This window comes from Micromys minutus, assembly GCF_963924665.1.
Source record: "Micromys minutus genome assembly, chromosome: 1".
NCBI lineage: Eukaryota > Metazoa > Chordata > Mammalia > Rodentia > Muridae > Micromys > Micromys minutus.
Genome location: NC_137969.1, coordinates 57,755,969 through 57,771,277, shown reverse-complemented (window position 1 = coordinate 57,771,277; position 15,309 = coordinate 57,755,969). Strand labels below are relative to the sequence as shown.

Here is a 15,309-nt window from a genome sequence, read left to right as displayed (position 1 = left end):
AAAAAGACACATGATCATCTCATTAAATGCTAACAAAGCATTTGACAAAATTCAACACCCCTTCATGTTTAAAGTCTTGGAAAGATCAGGAATTCAGGGCCCATATCTAAACAGAGTAAACATACAGCAAAACAGTAGACAACAGATAACTAAAAAGAGAGAAACTTGAAGCAATCCCACTAAAATCAGTGACTAGACAAGGCTCCCCACTTTCTCCTACCTATTCAATATAGTACTGGAAGTCCTAGCCAGAACAATTAGACAACAAAAGGATGTCAAAGGGATACAAATTGAAAAGGAAGAAGTCAAAATATCACTATTTGCAGATGATATGATAGTGTACTTAAGTGGCCCCAAAAATTCCACCAGCAAACTCCTAAACCCAATAAACAACTTAAGCAATGTGGCTGGATATAAAATTAACTCAAACAAATCTGTAGCCTTCTTCTACTCAAAGAAAAAGCAGGTTGAGAAAGAAATTAGAGAATCGACACCCTTCACAATAGTCACAAATAATATAAAATACTTTGGTGTGACTCTAACCAAGCAATTGAAAGATCTGTATGGTAAAAACTTCAAGTCTCCGAAGAAAGAAATCAAGGAAGGATTAATGCTAGAAAGAGCAATTTGCAAATTCATTGGAATAACAAAAAACCCAGGATAGTGAAAACTATTATCAACAATAAATGAACTTCTTGGGGGAATCACCATCCCTGACCTCAAGCTGTATCACAAAGCAATAGTAATAGAGACTGTATTGGTACAAAGAAAGGCAAGTATATCAGTGTAGTAAAACTAAAGACTCAGAAATGAACTTACACACCTATGGTCATTTGATCTTTGACAAAGAAGCTAAAGCCATCCAGTGGAAAAAAGACAGCATTTTCAACAAATGGTGCTGGTTCAACTGACAGACAGAATGTAGAATGTGAATTGATCCATTCTTATCCCCTTGTACAGAGCTCAAATCCAAGTGGATCAAGGACCTCCACATAAAACCAGTTACACTGAAACTAATAAAAGAGAAAGTGGGAAAGTGCCTCAAACATATGGGCATAGGGAAAAATTTCCTGAACAGAACATCAGTCAGTGGCTTATGCTCTAAGATCAACACTTGACAAATGGGACCTCATAAAATTTCAAAGCTTCTATAAGGCCAAGAACAATGTCAATAGGACAAAACAGCAATCCTATATCTGATAGAGGGCTAATATCCTATATAAAGAACTCAAGAAGTTAGACACCAGAAAACCAAATAACCCTATTTAAAATGGGGTACTGAGCTAAACAAAAAAATTCTCAACTGAGGAATAGCTAATGGCTGAGTACCTAAAGAAATGTTCAACATTCTTAGTCATCAGAGAAATGCAAATCAAAACAACCTGAGATTCCACCTCACACCAATCAGAATGGCTAAGATCAAACCTCAGGTGACAGCAGATGCTGGTGAGGATGTGGAGAAAGAGGAACACTCCTCCATTGTTGGTGAGATTGTAAGCTGGTACAACCACTCTGGAAATCAGTCTGGCAGTTCCTCAGAAAACTTGACATAGTACACCTGAGGACTGGGCATATACCCAAAAGATGCTCCAAAATATAACAAGGACACATGCTTCACCATGTTCATAGCAGCTTCATTTATAATAGTCAGAAGCTGGAAAGAACCCAGATATCCTTCAACAGAGGAATGGATTCAGAGAATGTGGTACATTTACACAATGGAGTACTATTCAGCTACTAAAAACAATGACTTCATGAAACTCTTAGGCAAATGGATGGAACTGGGTTCCTTATCTCAGCGAGGTAACCTAGTCACAAAAGTACATACATGGTATGCACTCACTGATAAGTGGATATTCACCCCAAAGCCTGGAAAACCCAAGATATAATTCTCAGACCACATGAAGCTCAAGAAGAAAGACTAAAATGTGGATGCTTCAGTCCTTCTAAGAAGTGAGAACAAAATACTCAAGGGAAGAAATACAAAGACAAAGTGTGGGGCAGAGAAGCCATCCAGAGACTGTCCCACTTGGGGACCCATCCCATAAAGACACCAAACCCAGACACTAAGGCAGATGCCAGGAAGTGCATGCTGGCAGGAGCCTGATATAGCTGTCTACTGAGAGGCTCTGCCAGAGTTTGATAAATACAGAAGTGGATGCTTGCAGTCAACCATTGGACTGAGCTTGGCTTCCCAATGGAGGAGTTAGTAAAAGGACTGAAGGAGCTGGAGGGGTTTGCAATTGTTGAACAATATCAACCAATCAGACCCCGCAGAGCTCCCAGGGACTAAACTACTATCCAAAGAGTACACATGGGGAGATCCATTGCTCCAGCCACATGTGTAGCAGAGGATGGCTGTGTGGGACATCGATGAGAGGCCCTTGGTCCTGTGAAGGATTGATGCCCCAGTATAGGGGAATGCCAGGGCAGGGAGGAGGGAGGTGGGTGAGAGTGGGTAGGTAGGAGGGGGAGCACTCTCATAGAAGCAGAAGAGGGGATGGAATGGGGGGGTCCAGAAGGGAAACTGGGAAAGGGGATAACATTTGAAATGTAAATAAAGAAAATATCCAATAAAAATATTTGATAATGCAAAAAATAAATTGGAAAATACAACTATGTGGATGCTTATTTGATATTAATAAAAAGCAGTTTATGGGCTCAAAACTACTTCACCCCTATCAGTATGAATTCCACTAAGTCCACAGGTTTCCATGCCTCGTGTCTATCCTGCTTTTACTGATTCAAAGAACCTCTGAGTACTTAACATCCTTTGGTATTTGGAAGGAATGTTATAAAGTTCCAGGTTAGAAAGACTATGATGGCGGAATTCACTAAGTTTGTTTTTGGGGTGTTGTGAGGTGGAGAGGGGTGTCTGAAAGATGAGTGATATTCAGACTCACAGGAAGGAGGCTTAGTCAGAGCAGCTGGCCACCTGGGGAAAGCTTGGCCAAGGGGCAAAGTTCAAAGTGAAGCATGCATTTTTACAGGTAGAAGGTGAGGACCCGAACTTAAAAAATGTCAAATACAGAGTTAAAGTTAAAAACATCCAGTTGGCACTCAGATAAATTTCATCCCATGGAGTTATACTTAGAGGTGAAACTGAGCTTTGCATACCTGGAGGGAGCCGTTGGGTAAATAATCTTTATGTGCTGGAATGTTAGGTCTTGGTTTAGCACCTGCTTGATCCACTGCCTCTGTCCATGGCCAGAGTGACCTGACAAAATGACAAAATCCCCGTCAGATAAACATCTTCACAAGACAGCACATTTGAAGGTGCTCTCCTGTCACTTGAGGGCTGGGACAGAGAAGATGAAAAGTCCCCACATACTCAAAAGAGCGGTTCAGATGGCTGAATAGTTGACTAAGCACATGATCTTTATTACTACACATCTGGAGGCAACGGCTTATCGGTTAGAAAGCCATCCTTATGCTGGATTTCAGTTCTCTGCCCTTTACAGTAGTTATAATAACTTCTTCTAGAGTGGAATTCTTTTGAGCGGTTGCTTGACATTGTTCGTTTCTCATCTTACCCTTGAAAAGCTCCCAATGTGGTTTCCACTGTTGTAGTTGCCATGGCCTAATACAATATTCTTAGTGAAAGCAAATCTTCAAGGAGTGGGTAAAGCGCTCATTTTACTTCAAATGTAAATGAGAAGAAATAAAAAAAAAAAAACCTGTGCTGACATATTTACATAACCTCTCACGATTCTATATTATTCAAGTTAAAAAAAAATGTAAGAATTAACGCATGCTTATCTTTGTGGAGACAGGGAAAGAATCTAAGCTTGGAGGCAGAGAAGGCGATGTCTCTACCAGCTAAGGTTTTCACCTTCTGGGGCTTCTTGTAACCTCAGCAAAATCTGACTGAGCCCTCTTGCCAAGACATTATAAAGGGAGACACGACCAAGACACTCACAGAATGACCTTTATCAGCCTTTAAGGTCATTATGGGCACAGACATTCACTTAGGAGACCACAAGTATGATGGATGTCTGGGAAGGAAATAATGGAACCAAGGGACCCATGTGGGAGGCTGGAGCCAGCAACGTTTACATCCATCACCTATGGGAGGCTGGAGCCAGCAATGTTTATATCTATCACCTATGGGAGGCTGGAGCCAGCAATGTCTATATCTATCACCTATGGGAGGCTGGAGCCAGCAAGTTTACATTCATCACCTTATGGGAGGCTGGAACCAGCAATGTTTACATCCATCACCTATGGGAGGCTGAAGCCAGCAAAGTTTACATCCATTACCTAGAATGTACCCCCCCCCCCTGCCAATTTTGGAAGTAGAAAAAGGTTCAAATACATGTGGTGGCATATTCCCATATATATACATATATTTTTTTATCTACAGCAGAATCTAAAGCTTTTAAAATTAATTTTCTTTAGTAAATAGGACCTGCTTTTCCATTTTCAGGCTTGGAGGAGAAGGGACAACTAACTGAATGTTGGAAAACAACATTCATCTATCTTAAAAACTTGTACACATGATACACATGTGGGAAATTCTCAAGAAATAAATTTTAAAATGAGAAGAAAAAGAGTTAGTACCTTATTCCAAAACCATGGTAAAACTGTGTAATTAGTTTGTTTATATTTGGATTACCTAGAAGCCAAATACTTCCTGTTCCTGTAACACAAACACATGGTCAAGTCCAATGCAAAACTGTTACACTCCAATCTGGAGAGCCAAAGCCTTACTCTAGTCTGCTTTCTGATGCTGTTATAAAGCACTGACCTAGACCAAATTGGAAGGAAAGGGTTTAAGTTATGCTTCTAGCTTAGAGTCCATAACCAAGGGAAGCCAGGAGCAGAGGCAGGAAACACAGAGCCTGGCTGGCCGATACTGACTTGTCCCTGTGGCTCATGCTCAACCAGTTTTATACAACCCAGAACCATATGTATCGGGAAGCAATGGCCACAGTGGACTGGAGCCTCCTAATCAGTTAAGAGCATTCACTACAGACATAGCCACAGGCCAATCTTAACTGTGCAATTTCTCAACTGTGACTTTTTCTTCTCAGGTGACTGCTGATTCCAGGTGACAATAAAAATTAACAGAACAGGCCAACTCCTAGAAAGTCTTTTTATACACCAGTGGAGATCCAATTATATAAGAATAAAATACCTGAACATCTGGAAGAATTATTTGGATGAATTTTTTCCAATGTACAAAGGCAAGTTTTACACACACACACACACACACACACACACACACACACACACACACGCGTGTAAAATACATACAGAATGGATGGCACTGATTTCAGACATGCATTATAGGTTATAAAAAATCAGTCATTTGAAACTGAAAAACAGGAAGCACTAAGTGGCCCAGAGGGGGAGTGGGGAGAACACACTCTAGTTCTTTCTAAAGACACTGAATGAATTCCGAGAAGGAATTACAATGTGAGAATTTTAGATGCTCATCACTGAGTGCTCTTGGGTCCTGAATTAGTAGGCAGCTAGCTATAAAGGTGTAAGTCACCGGCCAAGCCTTTCCCTTTACACAACTTTTATTACTCTATTTCTAAAATGATACATCATAGTTGAGGGTTTCCCTCCTCCTCCCACCTAGAATATTAATACCAGGTCAGACATTGGGATTCAAATCCAGCTTCACCACCACTCACAGCAACAGCAAGTAAACTCTTCTAGTCCCGTTTTTGTTTTGTTTTCAAAATGAAGAGAACGGCTCAGTGTTGCTGGGAACGCTCTCCAATCCCCCGTGTTCTAGTTGCCATTCCCTTAAAGCCTACACATGCATCAGCTCAGATACACTGTTCCTGAAAAGCTCTGACAAGCCCTTCATTCAAAATCACCCTACTAATGTCCAACCCCATTTTTTTTTCTTTCCTTACCACTGTACTCACTTGGCAGTAGCTTATGCACCATCTTGTGATTTCCTATCCACTGCTGACTCCAATTAACAGAATTGTTTTTGTTTTTAAATTTAGGTAGGCCCCTTGAGGACACCAGCTGGATCTCATTTCTTTAAAAACATTTTTTTTTTTTTTTTCTTTTTCTTTTCTTTCCTGGGAACTAACCCTGGGCCAACCAAACACTGTGAACGCCAAGGATTAGAATCAGGGATTCTTGTTTGTTCTCTAAGGGTACTCCCTAAATGAAGCTGACTTTAGACTTACCTCAGAGATTTCATGAGAAAGCAAAAGGGGAAACCAGGGAGGAGGACCATCAAAGATAGATAGGAGGCGAATGGGAAACCCGCTGGTGGTGCCAAGCATAAAGGACACAGTGTAAATACGATCCAAGTTCACCGTGAAAGTCTAATTTTCCTATGGCACAGGAAAGACAGGCAACAGCTTATGACTGTGTGTGGTGGGGTATTTACGTCAGATCACTGATGTACGCTCCTGAATACAGTGGTTAATCCATATGCCTGGAGACTTACATCTATATGCTGGTATGCCTGAAGTTGGGGGTGGGGTAGAGACTGCCCAGAAGACCATGCTGTGCGTGGAGAGAGAGGTCAAAGACAGCAGCAAAGGAAGATAGAGGATAAAAGTGACTGCTATAAAGAAAGAGGACAACCTCAGGGAGGTGGCGGCCTGGAGCATTGGGGAGCTCTGGGAGACCGAGAAGAGGGGGCTTCCCTGGCTGTACCGAACGAGGCGGAGACCACGAGACTGTAATGCACCTGAGCCGTGCAGGAAGATCAGCGAGGCAGTGTGTCCCCCGGTTGGGGACACCACACAACTCCGCAGAGGCACAGTGCTGTGTGCTGCAGCCATGACGGAGAAGCGAGAGCAAAGTGCGTGGCCACGCCCCCTAGCGTCAGGGGTACGCGCAGGCGGCGAGAAGCGTGGGCATGGGTGTGCGCATGCGCAGCAAAAGGAGTTCCGCCCCAAATCTGGTTTAGTGGTGAGCTGCTCTTTGTTCTGCTGGGGAATGCATTCCATTGGTCAGGTTCCTCCGTGGTAATGACTTAAAATAAACTACTGTGCCGAGAATTTGCTGGTTTTAAACTGCTATTCTAAAGCTCAGGGTCAACCTGTTTGGAGAATATTACTGCCTTTAAATTTGTACAGATATAACCATATTTTATATAACCATCCACTTTTGGGCTCCCAACCAGATGTTAGTAGCTTTCTGCACACAGGGTGACCCAGCTATATAATAATTTCTTTTTCGGGTATCTTTTTGTTACTTTCTTTTTCTTTTCTCCTAGTAGTTAACAGACAGATATAATTTAATGAGCTAGGATTTGACATTCCTTGGCATTGGAATTAGCAAAAATGTGGGCACTGATTGTTGGGAATGATTGCAAGCTGGAGATGTTTGTTGCTTGGCTGATGGGAGTAGGAAGGAACACGAAAATAAGTGTGGAATTAAATGACCCACCACTTAAATTTCTGGATGCATCCCCTCCCTAAAGATATCAAATCGGACACTTAAGAGGCTCCGACATCACTATCCGCAGAATTCACAGTCCACAAAGCATAAACAGCCCCTGTGCCCATCTACATAAGGATGGACAGGATACCTGGTATGTGTCTACCAGTAAGTACCCATCACTCCTAACCACGACAGAATTCCTGTGCGTGTACAAATAGACTGAAAACACTGTTGGTTAGAAGAGCCAGGTGGAAAAGGAGAAATTAACCGACTCCATCCGTTTGTCTTATTGGAGTGGACACATTTATAAAAGACAAGCAGTAAAAGAAGGTTTTCTTTACCAGGGTTGACCACAAGGGCAGCGGGAAAGGCTAGGGGAGGGGGCAGGGCGCTGCAAAGTTTCTGTTGAAGGTAGTGACATAGTGACATCTTTGAGAAAATGGTCAGTGGTGATTGTTACCTCAATTGTTGAATTACTTAATGCCACGGGATTTTACCTTTAAAAATGGCTACAATGGTTAATTTTATTGTACCGTGTCACACTAAAGGTCTAATTATAGGCAAAAGGGTGAAATTATCTCTTTCATAAATATTAAAAATAAAAATAAATTTAACCAAATTTTAATAATAGGACTGTATCCCCAGCAAGTGGTTCTTTTTTCATGCAAAACTGGACAAAGCAACCCCAGGAGGGAGTTCATGTGACTAAATTACATGGTAGTATCTACCATATTTAAGCGATTACAAATTATATCTTACTTTTTTTAGGTATTTGCCCTGTTCCTGAGTAACAGGCCTGCTTACTAGCAATTCCTGGTTGCTAGGATACACTTGATGCTCTCACGGTTTTGTACCAGTGCTGTTGTGGGAATGCCCTGTATGCCATTATTGCTATGAATTAGCTAGATTAAAAAGAACCCGAGTCAGTTTTCTTTATCCCATAGATATGCTACTGGGAGTACTGGGAGTGGAGTCTTCGAGTTCGGGCCCAGCTCTGCTCTGAGAGCTGGGTGGAAGAGAACAGCCATCTCTAGACCTCCCCTCCTTTCAAGAGTTCTAGAGAGCACTCAGCAGGCAAGCTAGAAGAGCAGTCTGCTACACCCCAACTCCATTCACTCCTGCAGAGCCTTGCTGTAACCTACCTTGTAACTTTGAGACAAGTAGTCAATCAAGAACAGATCAATTTAGTAGTTATGGTCATCGTCATCATCATCATCATCATCGTTGTAATGATCATCCGTATTCCTGTTAATAAGAAGGCCTGTATACATAGTCCTTACAAGGTGCTGAACCCTGACATAAGTAGATTCCCACAACTGAGCTGTGGCTACCGATGTATGACACCTTAGCTCACTGGATAAGGAACTTGTCTCAAGACAATCCAGAGTCATTGGTAGAACCTGGGCTAACATGTGTGCCACACTGGAGTCTCGGTTCTTAATCGTTACCCACAATCTCACACTGGCCCACAAAAGTAAGCAAAGAAATGACCTAATTGTCTTCCTTAATTTTTATGGTCAACTTGACGCAAGCTAGAGAGTCACCTGGAAAAGGGAAATTCAGTTGAGAAATTGTGTAAATATTGTTGGCCTGTGAGCATGCCCGTGGGAGATTGTATTGATTGCTAATAGATGTCTGGGGGCCCAGGTCACTGTGTGCCACCATTCCCTGGGAAGGTAACGCTGAGCTCTGTAGGAAAACTGGCCACACATGAGCCCAGAAGCAGACCCATACACAGCATACCCTCCTGGTTTCTGCTTCCATTCCAGCTTGTGTTCCTGCCCTGACTTCCATGAGGATGAACTATGACCTGGAAGTGAAACTGAAGTCTTGTTTCTCAGACTTGCTTTTGGTCAGAGTGCTTCATCACAGTGACAGATAGCAAAGGAGAACGCCAACTATGTCACTAATTTTCAGCATTTCTTAAGTTCTCCTCAGATGTGTCGGTGTTAGTTCCTGCTCTCTTTCTCCAAATGGATAACTATCAGTCACAACAGGTTGGGACTAGATGCCTACTTGCAGGGTAGAGGTTGGCTTCTCACCTACAACTGCAACTTGACCCTTCCTGGAATCACAATCACTGTTAGACTGAGCCAGATTCTTTTAAACCTATCACTGTGCTCTTTCATCTTCCCATGATTTGAATGGGGAGCTATGGTTGCCAGTCCCCTTCATCTATGGTTACAGAACAAACAGTGGGGTTTCTATTCCTGTATTTAGAGATGCCATCTGGTAGGCACACTGTTGGGGCTGTGTTTCTTTCAGGTCCTGTCATACTTTGAACGCTAATTAGGTTTCAGGCTGTCTGGCTGCCTCTTTGAGGACAGATCTTTTGCTCAGTTGCATTGGGGACATCCATGGAGGATTTTCATTGCTACATTCTTTCTCTCTCCCTACAACTCCTTGTTTCTTTGTTGCTGTTCATATGCTTTTATCCAGTCTGTCCATATGATAACATTGAGGAGAGACCAAAACAGCCAGCATGGAGCAAACAATAAAACAAAGAAAAGGAATAAGAAAACAGTCTTCCATTTTTTTTTGAAAAAAGAATTTCATATCTATCAGCATAAAAACTTACAAGGTTGAGCTGGGTGTGGTGGGACTTGCCTTTAATCCCAGCCCTGGGGAGGCACAGCCAGACAGATCTCTGAGAGCTACCCTCTGGGACTGATGGGAGATACTAGGTCAGGGTTTAATTTCCTATGCTGTGTTTAGGAATTCTTTAAGGTGAATGCATTATCTTTACAGAGCATGTGAAGGTCCTGCTCTTAGGTGCAGCATCTGTTGTTTTAGATGGTGGCAGTTACATGAAATCCAGCCAAATACCCCTTTTCTCATTTATGAGCCTGAATTTGTTTTCTCTGTTGGTTAGGATTTTAAATTAATTAATTAATTATTAATTTTTACGTATTCTTATTACTGAGTGCATGTATGTGAATAGCATGTTGGTGTGTATGCCACAGTATAGACCTGGAGGTCAGGGGACAACTTTTGAAAATAAGTTCCCTTTTTCCACTTGTAAGTGGGTTCCAAGTGAGTCGCCAGGCAGGCAGAAGTGCCTTAACCAGCTCACCCACCCTGCTAACTTGCTTTGTTATTTATCTACTGCTGCATTTTGCAAAAACACATAGACATAATAAATACATTTTATAAATAATACATTTTAAAAATTGGCAAAGCAAATTCCCTTTATATATTTATAAAGGAAACTAGGAAAAACCTAAAGGTCCCTCTCCTTATCAAATAATAAAACGTTTTGGACTGAGACTGAGCCTTTAATGTAACCATCGGCTTCATTCTAGGAGGGTTAAGATTTAGAGTTTAGGCCTTCCACCTGCAGGTGTGTGGACTTCTCTTCCTCACCATGGTGGCACTCTCTGGGCTAGAAAGCACTTGTAAAGGGGAGAGACAAGTTGCTCAAGTAAAGCCTTGGCATGTTGCTGGGCTGTTCTGATTATTAACAGTTAGGGTGCTTAATGCTGAGGCAATGCCCAGACTCTTGGGGATGATTGTAATTGGAACTTTTATTCTCCTGTATTAATTGTTGTCTCAGAGTGGTCCTGCCTCAGTCTGCTAACCTGACCCTAGACCTGAAAGCTTCTAGCTGCCACCCAATCTAATCTGTGGTTTTAGCCTGAGACTCACTACTGAATAAGCTTTCCCCTTCTAGTTCTTTCTGAGCTTTGGTTTCTCTCTCTCTCTCTCTCTCTCTCTCTCTCTCTCTCTCTCTCTCTCTCTCTCTCTCTCCTTCCTTTCTTCTCTGCCTGTGCTGTGTTTTTTCCCTCTTATTTCTTGATTTTTTGTTATTTAAATTATTTTATTTTATTTTTTTTACACTCCAGGTTATATTTCCCTCCTGGTTCACCCTCTAACAATTCCACATCCCATACCTCCTCGCTGCACCCCTGTCTCCATGAGAATGTCCCCTACCTTCTCACCCCACCCTACCAGACCTCTAAACTCCCTGGAGCTTCCAGTCTCTTGAGGGTTAGGTGCATCTTCTCTGACTGAATCCAGACCCAGCAGCACTCAACTGTGTATGTGTTGGGACCCTCATATCAGCTGGTGTATGCTGCCTGGTTGGTGATCCAGTGTCTGAGAGGATATGACAGTGGATTTCCTGTTGTTCAATTATGATCCGAAGATATAACCGTATCTTTGGATAATAAAGAAGCTTTGGAAGCTGTGATCAGTTCTCATTGTGAAGGCAAATCAATATTGTTTCTCTTTCATACTATGCTTTAAATAACTCGCTTTCTTGTAAAATGGTATAATTCAGTCTTTAAAAGCAGGTAGATACTCTTGGGCCAGTGAAATGGCTAAGCACATAAAAGTGCATAATGTGGCTCACTTATGTTTAATTCCTGGAACCCACATGGTAACAAAAGAAAAAAAGAAGGGGGGCTTCTGCAAGTTTTCCTTTACTTCCCACATGTGACCCCTGGAATGCATGTATCCATACCCACACAAACAAAATATACTTTAACAAAAGAGCAAGTAGTCTTTGTATAGATTGAAAATGAATGTAAGGCTATATGAGAAATACGTTTGCATTCATATACATAGTAACCAAAGGCTGAAAGGAAGCCAAAGGTCTACCAATGGATAAAGGAGAATAAGAACTAGATGTTTAGCTTTTAAAAAGGAAGTAAGTCTTGTCACACACTCTAATGGGGACAGATTTATAAAGTCATTCACTAGTGGACAGTTTATGCTGTGTGACTCCATCTCTCGGGTATTGGAAGTAGTGAAATTCATCAAACACACAGAGGCTCTCAAGTACAAGCACAGAACAGAGAGGCTCTGAAGTCACAGGAGCAGGAAAGCCTTCTTTTAAGAAAACATAATATTGTCTCCAATGTCTAACATTTTAAGACACAAGTTATGGTATAACATGAATTTTATTCATGTACTTCTGTAACTTTCCTACACACATATGGGACTTTTTTGCCTTGCTTATTGCTAGTGTCCAATTTATATGAAAAGAACTGTACAGAATTACATTTTTAAAGTAAGCCTTGGCAGTGCCTCTGCTGCTAGGAACTGAGGCCAGTTTTCCAAATGTTCTTTAGGAACAGGGCTCTGCTGAACTTCCCTGTTGTGTCTCCAGCCCTGCCTCCTGCTCCTCTTGCTACACTGTACAGCAACAGTGGGCCAGACATGGTGCCTGCCTCTCACGCTCCGCCCCATCTCACTTTGCCTGCACCACCCACTCTGCTTCTTCAGACAGGAATCTTACTATGCTTCCCCTGGCTGAAACTTGCTCTGTAGACCAGGCTGATCTTGAACTCACAGAGCTCCTCCAGCCTCTGTCTCCCTGGTGCTGGGATTGAGGGTGTGTTGCGTTGCTTCCAACCTTGCTCATTTTCTTTATGGTCTAAGTTCTGTACCTGCATTGGTCCTCTTTGCTTGTTTATCCATAATGTAGCTATGAGAAAGCATCATGGAATGTGCAGGACACAAGCAGCTACTAAAGCCTCTGGTCCTTACAGCTGTTTCAAGATGAGAAATAAAAAATAAAATTAAATAAGAAGAACTGCACCACCTAATAGGTTTGTATGTGTGTGTGTGTTTTTACCAAATTATTTTTTAGCCAATATAGTGTTTTTATTAATTATTTGGGAATTTTATATGGTACACCCTGGTAAAAAATCTGAACACTAGCTTTTGGAACCTTAAGTAGCTCAACTGCTTGTTTCAGTCTGTATCAGTGATGCCTTTGAAAAATGAGATCCTCCTTCTCATCTCCACCCAATCCTCATTTCTCCCCTTCCTTCCCCTCCCCTGTCCTATCCTCTTCTTCTCTTAGATCCTCCCAACTCTTTCCCTCCTCAGCTCCCATCTCCACCTCTTCTCTCTTTCTGACCTCTCTCATCCTCTCCTCTACCTTCCTCTTTCCTATCACTTTTCTCTCCTTTTTTATTTACTCCTCTTTCCTTCCCTCCTTCCCCCTTTTTCCTCATTTTCTCTTTTCTTTCATTCTCTGTGTGTATTTTTCTTTGTGTGTCTCACTCTCTGTGTGTCTCTGTCTCTGTGTATGTGTGCGTGTTTGTGTCTGTGTGTGTTTTGGTGTGTGTGTGTCTCTCTCTCTGCATATCTCTGTGTATGTGTATGTATCTCTGTGTGTTTCTGTCTGTCTGTGTGTCTGTGTGTCTCACTCTGCATCTCTCTGTGTCTGTGTGTATTGTGTATGTATCTCATCTCTCTCTCTCTCTCTCTCTCTCTCTCTCTCTCTCTCTCTCTCTCTCTCCCTCCCTCCCTCCCTCTTTCTCTCTCTCTCTCTCTCTCTCTCTCTCTCCCTCCCTCCCTCCCTCCCTCCCTCTCTCTCTCTCTCTCTCTCTCTCTCTCTCTCTCTCTCTCTCTCTCTGTGTGTGTGTGTGTGTGTGTGTGACTATATAGTACAGCCTGACCTACTCTCCTTTTCTCTAAACCTCCCTGTTGCTGGGATTGCAGGCATGGGACAATATTCCATGATCATTTCTGTCTTCTAACAATGTGTATAATCTTATTAAGACTGGTCCAAATGCACATAATGTTCAATGCTTTCCTAAGAAGACAGTGGATTAATGCTAATAAAAACGCTGTCTCAGGTCTTCCTTGCAAGAAATGCAATCTCTGGACTAATATTTTCTGCTCTTAATAATAGGTTGAGAAGTTCATTTTAAAAAGTAGCTTCATTTTCATGAGCATGTAGAATTTAGTTTTCTTAATAGCACATATGAACTGCATCTGTATTTAATTGTAGATGAATATAATTTCAGTTTATTTTGACTATATTATAAAAAGAACACCCAAAGAACTCGCCATCAATTAGTAGAGACAATAAGATATAAAGTTGTTATATAGACAAGGCTGGGCTTAAACTGGCAGAGCTCCACCTGCCTTTGCCTCTGTCTAGATCAGTGGTTCTCAACCTTCCTAATGCTGGGACCCTTTAATACAGTTTCTCATATTGTGATGACCCCCCAACATAAAATTATTTTCATTGCTAGTTTATATCCATAATTTTTCTTCTCTATGAGTCATAATGTATTTTTCTATGGTTTTATGTGCCCCTATAAAAGGGTTGATAGGCTTCCCAAAGGGGTCATGATCCACACGTTGAAATCCACATGTCTAGATCATAGACACAGAATTTGAAAAACAAAATGCCTAAAACATTAAAGGATAAATTATAATTAGTTTTCATTCACTTTTTTGTCTCTTCTTTATGCAAAATAAAGTGTTACTGAGCATTTTATAGGCTTGAAGCCAGCTTTTCCTGTTGGGAGGTAACTTACTCACACAGCTCACATGGGGGGTTCCATGTCACACAGGTGAAGTTGAGCAGCAGAACAACTTCCATAGCTATTGACATGATCATATATGTGAAGAATCGCCTTGTTGCTCTACTTGGAGAGTGGTCTGCCAGTTGCATGGCTAACATCCGGAGGTCACAGGAGGTCATAACTACCAGCAATCTGTGGTGTTCAGAGCAAACACGCTAACAGGAGAGGAAAATTCCCCACTCTATTCTCAGCTCTTTCACAGCATCCATTGGTGCCCGGATGCCTGAGAGCCCGAGAACCAGACGACCCTGATCTCCTTGCAGGCCCGGGGACCCCGGAGCAGGCTCTGGCTGTTCTATACCCCCAGACTGTGCTTCCCCACCACCAAAGCAGTATCCCGGGGCTTCCCAACAGCCCAACACCCATCCAGGGATGAAGTGGGGTTTCAGTCCTGCCTCCCCGGATGGCAGAGCCCTGTAATAGAGCTGATACGGGACCTCAAAACTCTATAAATGGCACCCAAAGTTGAGGCTGTGAACTCTAACAGACAGGTCTCCTTGTTTTCCCATTCAATTTTTTCTTGGCTGGTATATCCTAAATGTAGGGTAGAGAAGGAGATGAAAGGCCAACTTTGAAGAAAAGCTCAAAGGAAAAAGCACAGAGGCTAGATACCAGG

At 42.1% G+C, this 15,309-nt stretch overlaps 1 protein-coding gene across 1 annotated transcript in view; it reads right to left on the bottom strand.

Moving 5' to 3' along the window:
• LYPLAL1 (lysophospholipase like 1) overlaps positions 1 to 6,761 on the bottom strand; it is a gene marked incomplete at its 5' end in the record, with an annotated part of 34,584 nt that extends 27,823 nt beyond the window's left edge. Inside the window, 2 exons of the mRNA XM_080917769.1 lie at positions 3,118 to 3,217; positions 6,668 to 6,761. Of these exons, the coding sequence (XP_080773895.1) occupies positions 3,118 to 3,217; positions 6,668 to 6,761 (194 nt within the window). The remainder of the gene's footprint in view (positions 1 to 3,117; positions 3,218 to 6,667) is intronic.
• Positions 6,762 to 15,309: the final 8,548 nt, after the last annotated feature.